This window comes from Clarias gariepinus, chromosome 25 (genome assembly GCF_024256425.1).
Source record: "Clarias gariepinus isolate MV-2021 ecotype Netherlands chromosome 25, CGAR_prim_01v2, whole genome shotgun sequence".
Lineage (NCBI taxonomy): Eukaryota > Metazoa > Chordata > Actinopteri > Siluriformes > Clariidae > Clarias > Clarias gariepinus.
The window spans coordinates 19,803,795-19,825,304 of record NC_071124.1 but is presented as its reverse complement, the minus strand read 5'-3'; the positions used below and the strand labels follow the sequence as shown (position 1 = coordinate 19,825,304).

The 21,510-nt window shown below is 39.5% G+C and overlaps 1 protein-coding gene across 2 annotated transcripts in view; it reads left to right on the top strand.

The window, feature by feature from the left end:
- The first annotated feature begins 2,782 nt into the window (after nucleotides 1–2,782).
- The window catches only part of LOC128513396 (homer protein homolog 3), a 30,291-nt gene continuing 11,563 nt past the window's right edge, over nucleotides 2,783–21,510 (top strand). Inside the window, exons 1-5 of one of the 2 annotated variants that reach the window (XM_053487147.1) lie at nucleotides 2,783–3,329; nucleotides 4,698–4,747; nucleotides 12,046–12,202; nucleotides 15,880–16,014; nucleotides 16,310–16,417. In XM_053487147.1, the coding sequence (XP_053343122.1) occupies nucleotides 4,725–4,747; nucleotides 12,046–12,202; nucleotides 15,880–16,014; nucleotides 16,310–16,417 (423 nt within the window). In that variant the 5' untranslated portion in view covers nucleotides 2,783–3,329; nucleotides 4,698–4,724. The remainder of the gene's footprint in view (nucleotides 3,330–4,697; nucleotides 4,748–12,045; nucleotides 12,203–15,879; nucleotides 16,015–16,309; nucleotides 16,418–21,510) is intronic. The other variant, XM_053487148.1, reaches the window with a different exon arrangement.

The window sequence follows — 21,510 nt, the reverse complement described above, 5'->3', positions numbered from 1 at the left end:
TATAAGGAAAGACATGGTTTATTAACACATGATGCACAAACAGCTGGGGTGTTCTTTAGTTTAAATGGAAATGTAATAGAGAAGACTGTTTTGTGTGTATGTTTACATAATCTCAGTGTGCTTGACTTTGTCAGACAGTTTCTATTTAAGTGATTTCTTGATTCAACAGGTCTGGCATTAATCAGGCCTGGGTATCATAAGTGAAATTTGGACAGCTTTTTTTCTTCGTTAAATTAAATAATAAAAAAAAAAGACATTTTGTATTTAGTCAGGTTATATCTTTGTGATACTAAAATTTGTTAGATCTGAATCATTTTAGTGTGACAAATGTGCAAAATGAGAAAGAGGGCAAATACTTTTTCATGGCACTTTGAGATTTTGTCCAAAGCTAAGACAGGAGAAAAACATGAGCATGGACAGTAACTCCTTGCACAGAAAACCGATTGTGTAAATTAAAGCCAGTTACAGAAATCACATTAAATTAATTAGATCTTAAAATAAATAAATCATGTATCCAATACCAAATTGTATCAATTGAAATAAAAAAAAAAATTTAAATAAAAAGTTGCATCTAACTTGAGAGTAGATAAAGCTGTTACAGAATGCTATGGCTAGAAGGAAATTTGTCTTGAAATAATTAGCTAAACTGTCATTCTTTACTTAATTAAAAATAAAAGTTAATTTGATGCGGTAGAAAGGAATCCAATATTTCAGGACTCATTATAGAAAAATGTTTCCAAGTGGCTCTGTATAACACATGTTGAAGTTCCCCCTCTTTGACTCAATGATGTCTTACTCCTCACTAAGTGAATGTTGAATTGATACTAACTGGACACTAGAGGGCAGGGCATGTCCAAAGCCACATAATACTACAGTAGAAATAATTTGTCTAATTGATCCATCATGATATTTCATTTTGCTATAAATATTTTAGTATGGTGTTAAATCCTTATGCCTGGAAATATGCAATTCAGGATTAGCTAGTGAGAGCAGAGTAAACAATGACATGAACATGTCAGTGTGTTAGTGTATAAGGGTACTCCAGGGTTATGGTGTCTGAAGGGTCTGAGAGGTCTCCGATAATTGTTTTTCTTTCATTACAGTGGTAGAAAGCACAAATCACTATCATCAGTTAAATAATTTATTCATTTGTCTGGTGACTTGAATAGTATTATAGCTTTATAATATAGTATTATAGCTTTATTTTTAAAATATATTTTTTATTCATCTTGTATACCACTCATCATGTACAAGGTCGTGAGGGGCCTCGAGCCTATCCTAGAAGACTCCGGACACGAGGCAAGGTACATACACCCTGGACAGGGCGACAATCTATCGTAGGGCACACGTACACACACACGACAGGCAATTTGTGAACAGTAAATAACTAAATAAGCCGAAGGAAACCCACCAAGCGTGGGGAGAACATGCCAACTGACAAATCTGGCAGACTCTTTAAACACAATAAATCTGAGCAGTTGAGGATTTGGGCTCTTCCCTTAGTTTCAGTGTGTTCTTGCTCACTGGAGCCTATAATGTGGTCTTCTAATGTTGCAACCAAACTACCTTAAAGTAAAAGCTCTGAGATTCTTTTTAGCTCACTATTGTGTGTTAAATAGTAGTTATGTGAGTTACTGTAGCCTTCTTTTGAGCTCAAAAGGTGGTTTCCTCTAACCTTTCATCAGCAAGGTGTTTTATCTTGCATAACTGCTGCTCTTTTTTTTTGTCAAGTTGTGCAAGTCTGCAGCATGGTGGCTTAGTGGTTAGCACTGTCGCCTTGTACCTCCAGCATCCTAGTTCGATTCCCACCTCGGGTCTGTGTGAACGGAGGTTGCATGTTCTTCCTGTGCTTGATGGGGTTTCCTCCGCATACTCCAGTTTCCTCCAACAGTCAAAAAACATGTAGATTAGTCTAACCGACGTAGTATGTGCCTTGCGGTGGATTGGCACCCCGTCCAGGAGGGTATCCCGCCTTGTGCCCTAAGTCTCCTTGGATAGACTCCACCTGTGTACAGGATGAAGCAGCATAGATAGACAATGAATGAGTGAGTGAGTCAGTGAACCATACTATGGTTAAAATCAGGCAGGGGTAGCTCAGTTAAAAAGGTGTTAAGGTACTGATCGAAAGTTCCCAGGTTCAAACCGACAGCCACCAATTTAGCATTGAACCCTCAAATGTTCAGATCTATATTAAGATAAAATGTAAGTTGTTCTGGATAGGGGGGTCTGCCAAATGCTTACTTACTTATCCTGTATACAGGGTCGCAGAGGGCTGAAGCCTGTCCCAGAAGCCTTAGGCCACACATTATGCCAATCCACTGCAGGCCATACACATACAGTACATACACTCATTCACATACTACGAGCAATTTGGGAATGCCAGTTAGCCTAACCTGCATGTCTTTGGACTGTGGGCTCAAGTAAACCAGAACATGCAAACTCCATGCACACGAATCAAACGATGCCAAATGATGCAAATTTAAAGGTTACGTTTTCTGCATTCTGATATTGAACATTAAACTCTCGACCTGTATCTGCATGAAGGCGATTGGCTTATTGGGTAACTGCATGAAGGTACAGGTGCAGTCAGGCCTACAGGTGTTCTCCTAAACATCTCCTGTGGAAAGTGAGGAGTGTACATTGCAAGATCGAGATTTGGGACGCAGCCCGGTTCAAAGCGTCCAGCTCCGGGGCTCGCGCTCTCGCCGGCCCGCGTGTCTCGAGCAGCAGGTGGCGCGCGCGAGCGCCGTTTAAAAAGCCCAGCGAGTAGCGAGGTAGCGCGTGACACCGGCACTGTGCCGCGGCGGCTCGAGCTCGCACGCGAACCGAGAGCGAACGGCGCGCGACGAGAAGCGCGCGAGACGAGACGAGGCGAGGCGAGGCGAGGCGAGAGGCAGACGCCGTTTTAAAACAAGAAGTTGGCGAAGTGACGCTGCGCAGCGAGCGAGGCGCGTGCACGCCGGCCGAGCTGAGAGTCCGCAAGGTTACCGAAGTGCAGCCAAAGAAAAAAAAGAGGAAAAACCACACACAGGAAAGAAACTCCACACGGGATGTTCGGCGTTTCTTTGTTACGTTACGGTTTAACGGTTTTAGTATAAAGTCTGGGTTTGGACGCTTTCTGTTCCTCACGCGCTAATTTCCGCGGATAATTGGGACGCGTCCGGATTCGACTCCAGGGTCTCTGAGTCTCTCTCTCTCTCTCTCTCACACACACACACACACACACTCTCTCTCTCTCTCTGTCTCTGCGGTTTCTGCAGTTCCCGCACTGAAAAGGGGGCAATGAGAGACCGTTAATTTCTGTCATTTTGCCTTGACAACGAAATGGGGTGAGTGAAGTGTGTGCGCGCGTGCATATGTGTGCGTGCGTGTGTGTGTGTGTATGTTTTAGTGCCTGAGGCAGGAGAATGCTGTATCTAGGCAGATGTGTTAACACAACTTCTTACTGTCCAGCATTTCTCTTGCAAAATCCCAACCAGTGTAACAGATTTTTTTCCGGTTCTTCAGTCATCATACAGGTGTGTGCATGCGTGTCAGAAACACCTGAGATATTAATCTTTATGCAGTAAGTTTGCACAATGTTTCTTTGATTAACAGTATTAATGGTTATCTCAGAAGCTTTCATGAGTCTATAGATGAGTATATCTATATTTCGTTCTGCGCTTAAGAAGACACTTGTTGACTTGCAGGCTTTCTCTGGGAATCAATAAACAATTCATTCATTCATTCACTCATTTTCCCTCCCTTGCTTATTCACGAGCCTGTGCCAGGGAGCTCAGGGCACACAAGGTGGAGGACATTCTGGATCGTTGCAGGGCACAAGGACGGGCACTCTTGTACACATTCCTACACCTGATCGTACACTACACACACTTTGGATTGTAGGGAGAAACAAAACCAGCGTATGTGGAGGAAACCCACAAAGCTTAAGGAGAAAGTGCAAACTTCATTCACACACAAACAGGCAGAGCGAGATTCTAACCACTGACCATAGAGGTGTTGAGGCAGCCGCGCTAAATGAAAATAATGCAAGGTAGTCCTTAATCACTGACTACTAAAAAGGCAGTCTTTAATATTCTTCCAGTCAGAAACGTCAAAAAAAGTTAACATTAAACATCACAGAAAACTGGGTGATTGCTAAAGAGAGGAGATGGTCGTAAAAAAAAATCCTGAAATGGCACCAGGAAGAAACCTTAAGAGGAACCCAGACTCCTTACTGAGTATGTTCCTGAGATGAACACACCTTTATTTAATTATTTATTCAAGGCGAGATTATATTCTGAAATGAAATTGGACTTTGCATAAAGAATTTAAGTATGCAACTGTAGAATGTAACTCATGCTACATGAGCAAAATGGCACTTATCACAAAATGCGACATCCGTGTCATAGTGGCTTTATGATGCATTGCACTTTTATTGTCGTTTGTGTAATGTGGGATGTTTTCACTTTTTAGGTGTTGCATTAGTAGATGCACTAGTAAGTGTAGTTCGGTCATATAGAGGGGATGGTGTTATAATTGGATAAATGGTTACTATTGTCATTAGCCTTTGGCCTAAGGGCTCTTGAGTGAGAGTAATATATTTTAAAGTGAAACCTTCCACAAATGAAGAGCACAACTACTGTGTTTTCTAACTAATATTTGCATATCCATGTAGGTTATAAGTTTTTATCATGGCACTTTTGTTCTGATTGCAGAAAAAGGTCCTCATCTGTACAGTAAGGATGTTTCCGACCCACAGAGAAAGGTAAGCCACAGTCTCATATGCCCAGTAACCATCCCATTCTTCCCATCCACCCCATCCCAAAACTGCCTAAACCACCTCCCCATCCAGCTCCTTACATTTGTTAGCAAGATTCACGTTACGTTACGTCCCTTTTTTAACACTATCGAATGCTTGGCCCAGAAGCAAAGTGTGACGTATTCATAAAATATTCACAGGTATGCCATTTCCACTTTGCATTTGGCCAAGTTTCATTTCTCAAATCTGTTTTTAACTGTGCCGCGGTGCTTAATTAAGCCCATCCGGAAGAGGCGCATTACGTCTGGAGGGATGGGGGGGTGCTCATTCTTCACCAAGCTCCACCGAAAGGTCATGGGATTTGGTATAAAAAGCCAAGCGGCATTTGCCGTCAGCGTAGAGCCTTGTGAAAAGTCTGCTTTATGATTTGTATCAACTCTGGTGTTTAATAGACTCGACCTCAAGTCCAGACAAGCTTAACATTGCTCTGGATAATAGCAAGAGTGCATCAGGTTAATTAGATCAGGCTTTCTCAACGCTCTCAAGGTGAGAGAAAGGCTTGCATGGCCTCATTTCTAACCGAAAGGCGCCGCTTGTCCTTCACTTGACCTCGCGCGTTAAAACCGAGGACCTCAAAAAACCTCGAGGTTCATTCTAATGCAGCAAAACTTGCTTCACCTAAAGTTGCTCGTTTGAGATCATTTAGGTGGTTAACGTGATTGATGAGGTACTATAGGCAACATGGGAGCAGAGCAATTAAACAGGAGACGTGCTGTAGAAATATTACAGTGGAGTTGCACTAACATTTAAAATGTGATTTGAACACTATAGCTTTACTGCATACAAAAGTCAGTTTGATGTAGAGCATTTTATCTGTCACATATGATGTATATAGTGTCAATATCAAACCCCAAATACCCCGTACTTATGCAGTGCTTCAGTTCAGCTCGTCTTTCTGCATTCTACAAGCGCTGAGCAGCTGTAAGCAGTTTTATCAAGAGGCTGTTTGCTCAGTAACATTTGGCAGTAATTGCTTCATTAGGAATGTATATATCTGGCAATAAATCAATGACATTTGTAAGCAGTCAGAGGGTAAACCTTGTCTCTTGATGGCTACATCAACACACATACACACACACACACACACACACACACACACACACAGTACTACTCAACTACTCAAAGACCTGTTTTTAGAAATAGGGTTTTTGGCATGCAAAGGAAAATCAGGAGGGGGTCCTGGACAGTCATTTGCGAACAGCACGTTATTCCCTGCAGTGACAGAAGGGGCGCAAGTGAGGAGGGTGAATTACCTTGCTTACTAAATTCTGAAAATGAAGGAAGGAGCAATGTTCTCAATGGAGTAGGAAGCTGAGTGACCCTATTCCCTGAGCGGGTAGCAGACAGAATGAGGCTCTCTTTTGAGCTGAAAAGTGCTGTGATTACCTTGGGCTAGTCCAGTAGCTGGGCAGGAGACAGGGTGGTTCTGGGTGATGCTGCGAGGACAGGAAGGCAGAGCGACATTCTCAGCATGGGAGAGTGGGATGAGACCACCCCATCAAAATCAGAGAGAAGAATGGTTCAGGGTGGATGCCGGAGGCCACCTTTCTGCTCTCTCGCTTGGAGATCTTTTGAAAGGTTGCCATAGCAGAAAATCAACTTAGAAGGCCACTTTGTTGGCCTTTGGTTTGTGCTTGGTGAGAAACCACAACCTCTACATCTGGTCTAGGAAGCGCCGAAGAGTGAATGTCTTAAAAATGATTTTGGAGAGGGAAATTACTTTGTGAGATTCCCACCATAGGTTGGTCAGGGTGGGCCAGGAGCTGATAATTCCAACTTTGGTTCCTCAACCTCCACTCCACTGTTCCAAGACCGGCCTAAGCAGGAGACGCAATTGCAGATCTCCTTTTATCACAATTGCAAAGTTGTACACAAACAATAGCAAAGCTTGGGGCACAAACACTAACTATGAACTGTGTGCATGATCTAGGTGTGGACACAATAGACACCGGTGCAAAGTAATCTGGTTTCAATCAGTTTGCCTATATATACTAAGTTCATAATGCTGTTTTTATGTTTATGTTTGCGTGTGGCAGCCTTGTGTTTTATATATACTTGTATAATAATATTATTGTATATAAACACTGCGAACCAGTAAAAAGTGTGAACTTTGACTTATGCCTTGTATCTAAAGTGGCAGAACACTTCGAACCAGGAAACTGGAACTTTTTTTGTGGTATTGACCCATGAACTGGAACCATTAGAGCTATTAGACAGGCCTAGAGCACTGTTTTTGCTGGTTGTAAAGCAAAGATTAGCATTTTCTATCCTGTGGAAATGCCCCAGGATCATGCTGCCTGTCTAGTTTTTGTCATTAGTCTATTAAAATAAAAAGCATGTTTAAATGAGAATGCTTTTGTTATTGCAGGGAATATGATGTCGATTAACTCTTATCAGTATTTTTTTTTTTTCTTCAAATTTTTATGTCCATGCTGTAGTCACTTTTACTTTAGTCACTGACTTCCAATAATCTCTCTTAAATAAATATATAAATAAATACAGAAATAGCATAAAGCTCAAAAAGTGCAAAGTTATTTTTGGGCGCGTAGACAAACCCACGAAACTTGCACTTTCTTTCTATACAGTTTTTTTTTGTTGTTTTTTTTAAACAAGTTTGATAGATCTCTGATAAATGTGATAGACACGTGATGTGTGACCCACTGAAGAACCCAAAGCTAGGTGTAAATGTGAGCTCCGGGTCGAGCGGCATCCCAGAGACGTGGCCAGGGCACGGCGATTTCATCAGAATGGCACTGTAATCATTTCAGCGATTTGTGTGTGTACTTGCCCATGTGTCAATGTCAGGGCTGGAGGGCACTGTGTGATACGAGACACCAGCAAGGATTACACTGAGATGAGAAAGAGAATTAGATTGCTGCTGATCAGGCACAGTGCGGACTGTAGTAAATGAGTCTGGCTTTGTCGGTCAGAGGTGAACAAATCTGAGACACTCTGCTTCATGCTGACTTTTGGAAAACACTTTGTATGCATGATTTGTTAGAACGGTGTGATCTGTTTGTGAACAGAATGATTTTAATAGAGATGCGGACATGTAACTCTCCTGATAGCTCAATATTCACAGTTTGTGAACACATTATTAAACACATCGAGAGAATATAGAGGCATTTGGCAAATTCAAATAATATTTTTTTAGAGATGGATTGAAAAAGAATTTTGTAAAAAAAAAATAAAAAACTTCCACGATTGTGTTGAAATGCATGTGTTGCCACAGAGATTTCTACACTGCTTATCCTATACAGGCTTGTGGGAAGCCTGAAGCCTATCGCAGGAGACCTTGGGGTTGAATGGCAGTTAGTCTAAACTGCATGTCTTTGCACTGTGGGAGGAAACCGGTTTTTCAATCCAAAGGAAACCTATTAAGCACGGGGGGGGGGACATGCAAACTCCATGAACAAAGAGGTGGATCCGAGGTGGATCTGCGTCTTGTGTCTAAAGTGTGAGAACTATTTGAACCAGGAAACTAGATTTTTTTTATTTATTTACTTATTTATTTATTTTGTGGTACTGGCTCATGAACTGGAACTATTGGCCCCTTGACCCCACCGTGCCGCCTGCTCCAAGATAAATTATTAACTAATTTATGCCTAAATGTTTGCATTTGATTAGCATTTGCTAACATTTTGCAGTTCCTCTATAATCCTATAGGTGGTGCACTTTAAACTATGTGTGATAGAATGATAGAAAAAATGATATGCTAAGTTTGTTTAGAATTGTAACACAAACTGAAAAAAAATGAATACCAAATCTGGATATTTATAAAATCATGATGCTTATAGAATCGTAATACAAATCAAATCAGCACATAGGTTGTATGATATTGTATCAGGTGGCGCTGGTGAACCTTACTAGTCCTTACCAATCCATACTATTTTTCTCAGGATGTGAGGAGAGATTGGGTAGCCCATAATACCATGTTTACTACAATGCATTCTAGTTTGTGAAAGAAGCCTGCAGTTAGTCATTACACCTATAAAAAAGGGCCATCTTTATAATATTGAGCAGTCATCCATTATGGTTATAAAACCTTTAGTCCGTTTTATATCCATAGCTATTAAGTATAGAGTGTGTTCCAGAACTAAGTGTTGGAGTTTGTTGTAATGGCTTATTTTTCGTACTCTGTTTCCAAAAGCATTGTGTTCTACTTGTTCATTAATGCTAGTGTGTCAAGGCATGCCTTCATCTAACCAAGATGTGTCTTGATATCGAGTGAGTAAATTCAGTCAGAATGTCCAGCAAGGATTTGTAGGTGACTGCTGGATGGATTCAGTGCTCTGTTTACTATTCTGTTTTTTTTTTTTTATGGCAAATTTCTTTTTAAGCTCTTCAAGTAATACACGATTAAAACATTTATGGTGTCTTTAAATGCCTGTGTATTGGCTACTGACTTTTGCAAGATGACTCATCAGGCACTTAACCTCAATGTGTTTTAATACTACTGTAGACCTTTTATAATGTCAGCTATCTGCCATGTTGTAATGTCAGATATAGTGCGTTTTAAAAAATAATGACATTTTTCTTGCTCTGTGTCAAAAAACTTTCATGACTCATGCTCTGGTCATTCTGTTAAGTAAGTCTGAGTAAGTTTAAACTCGATTTGATGAGCACTTTGTCTCGGATGGTGGTAAGTAAATGAATTGTTTATTGCAATCAGATGTTTTTTCAGATTTGTTTTATTTTTAGCAAATAGGTATTTGATTGTCATTTATGTCTCGGCATTTTCCATCTTGTCGTCAACCAAAGTAGTTACATTAAATGACATGCTAACTACGTCAGGGAGCGGTAAACATGACCTCTGAAATATGCAGTCTTTTCTCTCCTTTGGATTGATTTCTCTGTCCCGGTGAAGTGCCAGTAATCCCAGATCCATCTACTTTCTTTGATATTCTATCAGGAAAGAAACACTTCCATCCCCCTGACTCTGTGGGGTTCCTCTTTTTTTATTTTAAAGTACAGATTATAGTGACCTTCCATTTCTTATTCTGGCCGAGTTGAATCCGGCTCCCTGTTGACGCTGACTTTTGATGAGGTTTCAATCTTTCCTAGAGGAGCTAGCCGAAGCAAGGGTACTGCTTTGAGACCTTCAAATATTTACCCTGTAACCAGGAGACATGCACCACACAGTCACATGGACAGGGACAGAAAGGGCAGAAATGACCTGGACCAGGATTAGGAGCCTATTAGTCATTACTGCATTGCATTTGTTAGTGTGACTCTGTGTGTGTACTTTATGTGCGCATGTTACATGTTAAATTCATAATTTGATTTTCATTGTGATGCAGCCCTTTTTTTTTTTTTCTTTTTTAATTAACATGACCCTATATTTCATGTAAGCTATGTACGCCTTATTGCTGTTTTATGTAAGAGCGGTATGTCACATTCCTTTATTAGCTGATTTAACCAAATCACCACTCAGGGGTGCTAACACTTGCATACACTTTATCGTTAATGTTGTCGCCTTGTTGAAGGTTAGTTAGTAAATGTATTTCTTTCCTTATGTTTCACAAGCCACTAACCTTACAACATGGTTACATCATTGAGGGCACAGCTGGATGGAAACGCTGTCCATAGTTAGGATTTCAGTTTCTGGTTATTTAAGACCTTGGGGCTGGTCTGCACTTTATACTGGGGAATGTTTGCCTTTACCTTGACTTTGTGCAAGGGTTTCACGTTAGTGTATGACATCTAAGATATCCGGAGGGTGCACAAATCAATAGACTGGATCCCTAAGACAGGCAGATTTCCTGTTCAGGCCATTTTTTTCTCTCTCAACGCTATACTGTATTTTTAATGATTATATAGTTATTGACGTGCAAACAAGTAGGCTTAAAATCCAGAAAAAGCAAAACCGTAATACTTGGGACAGAACTGGACAAAACTATCAGGTGTCTATAGGCATGGCACTATAGTGTAGCTAGGATTTAAATTAGTCATAACTTTTTAATTTATGGTGGTACAATGTTTTTTGCTAATGTAATATTCGTGTGTGGTATTCGTTCCAAATCTTGTGACCTGCTGCACCTCGATCAGGAGACGGTACACCAATTTGTGCTAAAGCTGTTTTGATTGATTTTTGGGCATTGCGATTTAAAATTTTTTTTATTTATAAACAATATTCTCCTCTTCTCCACACTCCAGTCCAGTAGCTGGCAGTATTGCACTAGCTTTCAATAAATTTAAAAGAAGAACAGATGCAAAAAATGCTATTTGAGTATTTCTGCAAAAAATCTTAACAAATGCGAGTATTTACTACAAAAGCAGTTTTTTACATGCTTGTTAGTTTACTTAATTAAGTTTAAAAGTGTAAATTGACTAAACGAAAACTGATCCAAAAAAAGTATAAAATTGCATATTTAATTAAATAACAAATTTGTGCTATTTAGGTTAATTAGCCACTCTTTACCAAATCAGGAATACACTGATAAAAATTTCACACATCAAATAATCCATCATATGAAATACTGTATAGTGCCGTAAGCTATATCTAAGGAAAATGAACAAGCTTGAATAGATTTAAGATATGATGCTAGGATATAACGTCATGGCTCATAACTGAAACCGCGCAGATATGGTGTGTTACATTAAAAATTATTTAACAAGAGAGAATAATCATATCATTATTTGATTTCTTTTGTCTTCATGCACTTACTTAGAACTTGCAATATTTGATCACTCTGTATTAGCTATAGCATTAAGTTTCCTATGATTGGGGAACACGCCGGAGTTACAGCATACCTGTTGTGCTGGTATATTGATGTACACAAATAATAAAGTAATTTATGATGTACATAAAATTAATATTTAAAAACAAAGCCTGTTTTAATGCTTTAAATGCGTTTTTGTAAAGAGTAAGTACCATACTCATTTGCTTTTAAAGCTATAAATGAAATGAAAATGAAAAATGCAAAACTGGGCTTAAAATTAAAGACCATTTTAAGCATAATGAGGTGTTCACAGTGGGCATATTGGTTGAAATATATTTTATTTATATTAATGGAAAAGCGAATATACATTAAGTTCCTAAATGGAAGTAAAAAGATGATGCATATATGCATGACAATATCACTTAACGTCATGAAAGCATGATTCATTATGCATATAAATTATTGTGCTAAAGTGTTTAGTATTATCTTTGTGTGTGAGAATGTGCATAGTTATTATTCATTCCTTTAAATGCATACTTTTGTTCTGGTGTTCTGTCATTTTCTCTTTATCTCATTTTCTAGGGAGCAGCCCATCTTCAGTACCCGAGCGCACGTGTTCCAGATTGATCCAGCTACTAAGCGCAACTGGATCCCAGCCAGCAAGCATGCAGTCACTGTCTCTTTCTTTTACGACGCCAATCGGCATGCCTACCGCATCATTAGTGTGGGAGGCACCAAGGTGAGCCAGCCATCACTTTTTTTTTTTCTTTTTTTTTTTTGGTATTAATGTGGGACCTGCTTCTCAGCCAGCCATTTCGAAATGTATTTTTACTACATCGCCTTTGAATAGCGAGGTGATGATTTTCAAATAGAATCAATATAAATTCACAGTTACCCAAGATGATGGAGACTTACTGTTACTCTTTTTCAGGATATTAACTCGACATGTGCGCACTGCTGAATCTTTGTTTCTATAGTTTTTTTTTTCCCATTTATTTATTTTTTTTATTTATTTTTTTACATTTAAATTGGATGAAATCATAAATTAAAGAATCCTGGTCTGCATTTGGTCCGAGGCATAGAAGCTTTTCCATCAAAAGCACAGTATCAGATTTCACCTTCAATAAAAGAGAAGAAAAAGTGGAGTTAGTGCTGAGGGATTTCGCTGCCCATTTGGCCGAGCGTTTATAATCAATGTCTGTTGATGGAGCGAATCTCCAGGCTTCTATGGCTAGAAGAGCAGCGTTCCAGGGAGGAGGATCCTGAGCGATGGAAGTGTTGATCAATGAGGAAAGGCACGGATCACCTATAGAATGCAGATCGTGCCTTTTGTGCAATGTGGATCTTTCAAGTTTCTATTCACACATTTTTTTTTTTTAGCAGTGGAGAATGAGAGGGCAAGCAATAAGGAAATCTTTTTTTTTTTTTTTTAAACGAACCTTTGTCATCTTTGTTCTATAAAATAGGGACATAAACTTTTAAGTGTACTTAAAAGGTGTAAGGTTTGATGTTAGGATTATCAGGTAGTGCACTCTTTTTAGATAGAATGTGTTCTCTTGGTCAGGGTAGTGGTTGATTTGGAGGATATATCCTGGAATCTCCAGAAGCAGAAGGTGGGAATATACCCTGCGTAAGACACCCATCATTAACACGCTCAGGAGCATTTTATCGTACCTAGGTCGTCCACCATGTTTATGGGAGGTTAAAAGGAGCTCTGAGAGCCTGGACGAAACTTGCACAGACGCAGGGGAAACGTGAAGCTCCACACAGACAGGAGCCTGAGGACAGGATTGAACAGTGAGGCAGCAGTGTGCCACCAGGATGCCCTGAGTGCATTCACTGAGATAAAAATATCCAGTTAAGCCCTGTTTCATGGTCGGAAATGGGTCATTCATGAAATAGATAAAGTGGAGATATGGTGATATGAAGATGCAGAATATAGAAGATACCACAATAACCTACAATATAAGTACAACATTGATGTCATAATAAGGATGGTATTATACAACAACTTGGGTACAATGTATAATAAATACACTAGATGAACATGAATGAATTAGCCCTGCTATTTAGTAAACCGTACACATTTATATTTCCCTTGTTTTCTTGTAGAGTTTTCAGGAATTAGTAATCTATGACTGGGTACTGTGTGTTTGTGTTGTTGTTGTTGTTGTTTTCCCCCCTCAACCCCACCCCTACAAAGCATTAACTGGTCATATGAAGGCTTACTGAAGTGTGTTACAGCTGTGCACTAAGTACACTCCCAAAGTGACCTACATTTCTTCATTTTATTCCACCACGAGTTCATTTCCCTTTTTTATCCTGCCAACCTGGTAATCTAGTCACAAGACCTTTAGCCAGAGAGAGAAAAGAGAACTTAATACACTCTCTCTAATGCATGCTTGGTTTAAAGAAAACTCCGTAGACGGCTTGTCTTTATCCCGATGTCCACATGCCTGCCAGACATGTGAAGACGGTGCTTAATTACACATCAATGTGGTCCTGTTGATATCAAAGAGAGAGGATGATTACAGAATTGAATGCACACTCATAACCCTGATGGTTCAAAGCCATTATTTGGGTCCAGACCTCGAGTTTGTGCTTTGAAAGCAAGACCAGATTTCGCATTTGCGATGCTGCGCTGCCACCGAGTAGAAGCGTACACAAATAAACACAGCAGGCTACATCCTGCAAATAGATTGATGTGTTTCATGCGCAAGTTTCAGAGAGAAAGTGTCTGAAATGTCAACTGAACTAGGACGGACCGAAAACTGTAATGTAGCAGATATTTGTAAGTCGTTCCAATTCTGTTGAAACGGATGACGAAAAGCATAATTTTCGCAAACAAACCAGTCTTTTTGAAGGAATGAAACCATCTGTCTACCTGTCAGTGTAGTGAATAGGACAGCAGGGAGGAATCGTTTCTGTAAAAGGGGTCTGTAAATGACTAAAAGGAGAAGGACAGCATTTTTTTTTTTTTTTTTTTTGAGGCATAAAGATGTAGGAAAAGCACTAGCAGTAGTACAGTGTAGGTAAGTGGTTCGGTTGGTCTGATAGGGAGGTAGGTGAGTCGGTGGCTGATTGGAATGTTAAATTTGAGGGATAAAATCTATTATATTTCACCATGAAGTTAAGCATTGTATTATATCCCTACTGTATGTTAATTGTATAATTCCTATTATGTAGGGCAAACTGTTACACACACATACTGTACACTTGAGCCTTTAAACAGGCAGCTGTTTGTGATTTCGAAGTTATATAATATACTGAATGTACCCGTGACTTTGTTCGCAAATTAAATTGCACAAACACAAGCATGTTTGTAAAAATGTACAGCGCCATCTGTTTAATTTTGGAATTGACTAAAATTTTTACGTTACCGTTAAGTCCACAGAATGATGGTGAGAGATCGTATTTATTAAGTCAATTTCAATTGCACACTCGTAAGCATGTATTAAAAATGTACAGCGGCATCTGTTGAATTTTGAGAAGAATTATTTTTTTTTATGATATAAGGGCATTTTCCATTTAAAATTCTGATTAGCATACACCAAATACTCCTGTGAAAACCACATAAAAAGTTCTGTAGTTTTTACGTGATGCATGCACAAATATACAAACAAAAATTTCAAAAACCATCTTGATGTGTTTTGCGTCTTCCCAAATAATTTTTTCACAAAGATCTTCAATGTACAGACATACCAACTTTACAGTTGTATTATTATATATTCTGTGATATAATCCTCTGATTTCTTATGCTGTAACCTTTTCGTTAAAACCTACAGTTCTATTGTCGGTCTTTTTTTTTTTTTTTTTTTTACTTTTTACTTTTAGGTTCCTCTCGAAAGGCACTTGTACAATAAAAAAAAAAATTATTCTCAGCTTCATTTTTTTCCTACACTTTGTGTTCTTACAGTCATGGTGTTCTTGGTTTCAAAAACATCCAGAGTAATCTGTCCTAAGGTATTTTTTGAGCTAACTCGTTGATGCCAGCAATCCGTGCATATAATTTAATTCAATTTTATATGTGTAGTGCTTTTAACGGTGGTCGCAGTCATTGTCGCAAAGCAGCTTTACAGAATTTAAAAATTTTGGAAATGAATTGGAACATTTATGGAAAAAAGTATAGACTATAACTGTCAGTTTGTTCCTGAATAGCAAGACAGGAAAAACTTCCAGAGATAACAAAACCTTGAGAGTAACCAGACTTAACAGGAAAGTCATCCTTTCCATCATTTGGGTGATAGAAGTATTAATTCCTGGAACAGATTTCTGATCTGATCCTAAGGAAATCTGATACATTTCTCCATCCATTACATACGTCCATAGCCCACTTACACATTTTTATACCAGCTTTGTAGAACTTGGTTACGCAAGTGTTAATCGATCAAACCTAAAAGCTGCCCTCTGTCTCAGCAGGCTATCATCAACAGCACCATCACACCCAACATGACATTCACTAAGACATCCCAGAAGTTCGGCCAGTGGGCCGACAGCAGGGCTAACACCGTGTACGGCCTGGGCTTCGCCACAGAGCAGCAGCTTAACCAGGTAAATCTTTCAGCAGTACAGTTTAATGCTCTCCATTCAACAGCCTTGGGGAAATCATTTTGCTCATGGTCAGCTGTGAAGTAAAGAATATTGTTTCAAACTATGGCTTTATTGCAAATTACAACACAACATGATTTGAATAATCTTATGTAATAATACACTTCTCCTGTAATGTGCATGCAGTTTAGATTTGATTTTACCTAATTACTTTTAAATAAATTAATTAATTAAGATCACAATTTTAGCTAAAGCGGTATAATGTATTTCACATTTGTATTTTTTTTTTGTCTTTTAGTTTTCTGAGCGCTTTAAGGAGGTGAGGGAAGCGGCTCGGCTGGCTAGAGAGAAATCGCAAGACAAGATGGAGCTGGCTAATGCTGCCCTAAACATTGCAGCCCCACAGGTGCACGCTCACAAACACACAAATGCATACACACTTTAATGGACCGCTGATCAAATCATGCTTCAGAGTCAAAGCCATTGCAACATTCCTCTCTTTTATATTAAATGAGCATGGGGTCAGTACTAAACATCAGCGTGCCACAGCCATTTAAAGCTGGGGGTTCAGGAAAGGGTAACTGGCTCTGCTCTGGGGTGGCATATTCCCTGTCGATTAGAGAGACACAAGCCAGTTATAGACATTTGTTTGCTCACGTATACAGAGTAGGACAGCTCACGCTCTCCTCCAGACGTGTTCAGCATAACATGAGCCTGAGCAGTGAATTTTCAGGATTCTGAAAGCGGTCCGAAGAAAGTAATCGAGGCTTGACACGTTTATTTTTTTCATTTTCATTATTAGTTTTCTTACCACTGAGATAGACTAGACGGGTAGATTTTCTAAAGAAATTGTGAGTGGTGCTTGCCGTGACCAAACTCGGGCCTTTCTACTGGATCAGTTGCTAAGGTGCACTAAAATGGTTGCTAGGGTGTGGCTTGACAGCTTTAGAATGATCCTGAGAGACTGATTGGTTGCCTAAGTAAAATATGCCCACCCCATGTCTCTATGTTAATGGGATCAATAGTTGGGTACAGTTTCCTAGTTCCTATGGAAGTTATCATAGCAGGGAATGCAACTGTGAGCACTTTCTGTTTCAATGGGGAGTACCTTCAACGTAATATGTCAGTGGGCCCTCACCCCTTAGCCAAAGTTTGTACAGTAGCAGAACCAAGAAAAAGGAAAATAAGCCTGCAAGATAATACAAGTGGTGCTTTGCTTCACATGCACCCCTAATTAATTACATATGAAAAGTTAATTTACTTTTTGTAGGAAGCATATGATATGATAGACTATATTAACAACCAGTCATTAAATAACCTAACGTTACTGGTTCTAAACCAGTATAGCGCCATGCATCCATGGAAGTACTGCAGTACTACTTAAACCTCGCCTCAGCTGGGTCGTTTATCTCACGGCAAAGAGAGAAAAATAGGGCAATGCTTAAAATTATACCATGCAGCCCTGCACCTTGGCTCAGAGTGTCTGTCTCCCACTGACGAAATCCGTTTTTATGTCAAAAGCATGATCGCAAGCAATTAAACAATCAGCAGGTTCCTCTACTAAATAAATAACACCACCCCTATCCTATAGTTCAGTGCCTAAGGGCTTCCTGTGTGATTTATGTTTTATTTTATTCTTAGTCATGTTACTTTTTTTTTTTATACATAAAAGCTTAGCCTAGTGATGTAGTTGGTGGAACATGTAATATTTTATGCAATTACAACTGTATAATTTTCACATCCTGAGAAACGTAACCACACTCCTGTGCCTGAAGTTTCATTCAACATAATTGACCTCTGTCCCTATTTTCTATAATGCTTTTCAACCGGATCTCTACAGTTCTCTCAGGTGAGTCACAATATGTATTATAAAAATAAATAGCGATTATTTGTTAGAACTCTTTCCTTGTTGTACTGCACCACAGCCGAATTGTAAGGAGGTGTATATGTCCCCCAGTGCATCTTTTCAAAGCAGTGAGTGCAGCTTGGTTGGAAGGCAGCACTAATCGATCATGCCTCCCTGACAAGCATATAGACGGCATCTCACACATCAGCATCGTCATTCTCTCCTCTCAGCAAACGTGCACACGCAGTACCGCTCGAGTCATGTAGTTGAAAAGTTCACAATGCTTATAGGGTATACACTTAGCATGTCATTCATGCAGAAAAATAGCCATAATTAGATCTGTCAGATTTCACTATGTTTTTACAGTAAACACTGAAGCATTTAATCTTTGAAGGGAAAGTGGCGCTACAGGAATAAGATGGCATTAAAATCAAACTCGGATGTTTGATTAGGGAAAACAGAAAAAATTCTTTTATTTCTAGATATAATCCACTGGTAGACTAATGCACTAATCCCAGCGTTTCACTAGTGCTTGGACACCATCAAGGTAGAAAGTTTTCACCAGTGTGCCAGAGCTATTATTGGACTGGCTGCTTCACGTCTGAAACGCTGGCCTCACTGGAATTCCATTAATGGCCTGAAAATATGGAATTAGCTTGGAGTAAGGTTAGGATTGTATGGGGAGGTGGCTAAGCTCAAGATCAAGAATGTATTGAATATCATTTTTGCTTTTATAAATACATACATGCAGTCTTATCTAATGGCCCGAAAAGGGCCTTACATGTTACCAATGTTTTTTTTCAAAATCAGCAGGAGAGAATGCAATGGGGCTTTTGCGGTGGCTGGGTGTTTACTGGCGGACATTGGTAACGGGAATTGCACCACTTAGACTCGATAATTTTCCCGTCTTTCTTTGCCTTATGTGTCCCTGTCTCAGTGTTGTGCATTCTGCACCCTGCTTATTCTTACTGTAGGACACATCCACAAGCATTTTGCTCAGTAAAATCGCAAACCCCAGCCAATCTGTCCCCAGGATTAGTGAATGGGTGAGGCAAGGACTAACGCACCTAATTTTCACCAATCATGCATTTCCCCAAAGACCTTTGAAGCATTGAACCAGGCTTTCGTTAAATGAGGTTTAATTACATCCCCTTGCATACTCATGGTTACCTGGTACATTCCTGCACGATTAGAGTGAGGTTTGGGGCGTGTCAAGAATTAGGATCAGTATTATCGCCTCTCTAAGGACACCCTGATCCCAGGAATCCTTCACTTTCTTGCTGTGCCAGCAATGCTGCCTGGGATTACCTCAGTCCCAGTGGGCTCAGAATGTTTCACCTGCATTGAGAAAAAGGAGGGTAGGGAAGACGTCCCAGAGGAAAAAGACCCACTGCAGTATCTTTTTCTTAGTCGTGGTACACCAGCATGTTTTGTGTCTGGGGCACCCTCTGCCCAGACAGGGCTCTAGAGCACTTGCCAAGTAACCCTCCCCCCCAAGCCTGGAGCACGGCTTTGAAGTGCTTCTCAGTAGTTCTTGGTGTTGGGCCTGTTGGATGGCGCAGAGGGAGTGAATGATGTTTGCAAGGGGCCAAGGACTCCATGGCGACATATCTCTTTCAGATCCTGGGTTTTGGCACCAGTGTAGCAAGTTCAGAGACTTAAGGATGAGAAGTAGGCTGTGAGTCTCAAAAGTAACACTTATTTTTGTTATGGCTGTTCAGCCAAACACTCACATGCACAGTTTTTTTTTTTTGCCAAGACAAAGAAAGACACAAAGAACACCTAACAGGTGGAAAGCATTATGAGATACCTGTTGGCTTCGGCTGCCTCTTTCCATCTGCAGGCAACTCTTTCCATTTGTGCCCCCTCCGTCACAAATTTATTGTATGTAAAAAAATAAAAAGGACAGGCTCCTAGAGGATTATAATCAACAATGTGGTGGTCCAATTGCCTGACGCAAAGTGGAAGTACACAATCTGGAGTTGATTATGTAAGAAGTAACACATGACAGAATGCTCTGCTGCAAAAATAAGGCATGCTGGTGGTCTGATGTGGCAGGATGCAGAGCGGCTACGCAGTACTATTGTACCATGGCACAATCTGGAGCATGTTATTCCACTTATACCACAGCAATTTGCCACTTTTTCTTTTTTCCTATCTGTCTCTGTTTCTCTCTTAAAAAACACAGCCAGTCATTTTACTGAGAAGCAGGAAATGGGAACACAATCTGGTATAAAGACTTTCCTGAATTGCGAAATTTTCACTTGTACAAAGCACTTACAAATGAGACAGTTTTGTTCAGTGTCCACCATGTCCCTATGTATGAGCTGTTGCTATAGAAACAATAATGTATTTGAATGAGTGCATTAATTTTTGCCTACTGTTCATGTTGCACATGTAACTACCCATACCTATAGCAGCTGCGCTGTTATTCGGAAGAAATGTTCACATTCTTACAAATTTGATCTGAGCACTGAACTGTGCTGTGGGGTAAAATTAAAGCTTTCACTAATACTGTTAAAAAGCAATGATGCTGAAGAGTTCTTTTAAGAATGTTCAACATATTTTTTAATCCATTTATGTAAAATGTTACTATATATAGAATAATGTATTAGAAGGAGTAAATTAATAAAAATCTGTGATCACAACATATATTTTTTTTTATGTGCCTCATCATGGTAAACTATTTTGTACTTTTGTAAGCTGTCGAGAAACACCAGCATTGCAGGAGCAGCACAGTGACTTGGGTCAAGAGCTTCTGTCTGTCCTCTGTTCTGGCTTCCTTTAAGCTCTGCTTTTATAATGCAGTGGTCTGTTACTTAGAGCAGAAGCGGCAGCAAAAATAAGTGTTGCTTTATTACACTACGCTGTGTTCTGAGGCTACACTCACACTTCTAACACTCACTTCTCTTACTTGAGCCTGTTGCATCCTTCCATACTACTGCAGGGATGAGAAGCTCTTCATAATAAGGGAAGAAAAATGTTGTTTTGTCCTTTACGGTGTCCTTTATTGTCTTGGAGGAAGACTTCTACAGGTTTTTAACCAGTTAACTGTCCCTGACTGGCATGTTAATGATCTCCATAATTATTCTCATGACCCCCTTTTCCCAGTCCATTTCAAACACCGTTGCTGCTTAATAAAATAAAAAAAGGCAGGCCTAAGAAATGTGTATTTATTTATTTTTTCCTTACTTAGTTTTTGATTAGATACTACATGTCTTTAAAACATGAATAGTATCACAATGTAAAACTGATCTAGCCATGCATTATTGTTAGTTGAAATTTAGGCTATTTTTTTATTGTAATGACACATTATTATCATGATCAACCTTTAATAAGGAATGCTATTTATGCAGTTATATTTATACCAGTCATGTGGGAGCAGCATAAAATCATGAAGAAACTCGTGAGGAGCTTTAGATATCATCACATTAAATTTCATAATGGGGAAAATGTGACCTTCACTGTGGCATGTTCATTTTTTTTTTTTTGACGGACAGTTTAGATTAAGTAATGCTGATTCCTGAGATTTTTATGCACCATAGTGTCTAAAGTATACACAGGATGGGCCATTTTTTACTGCCTGGCCCAATTTTTTAAAATTAAATTATTGGGCCAAACTAAGAAAACAACAAAGGAGATTTGAAATTACT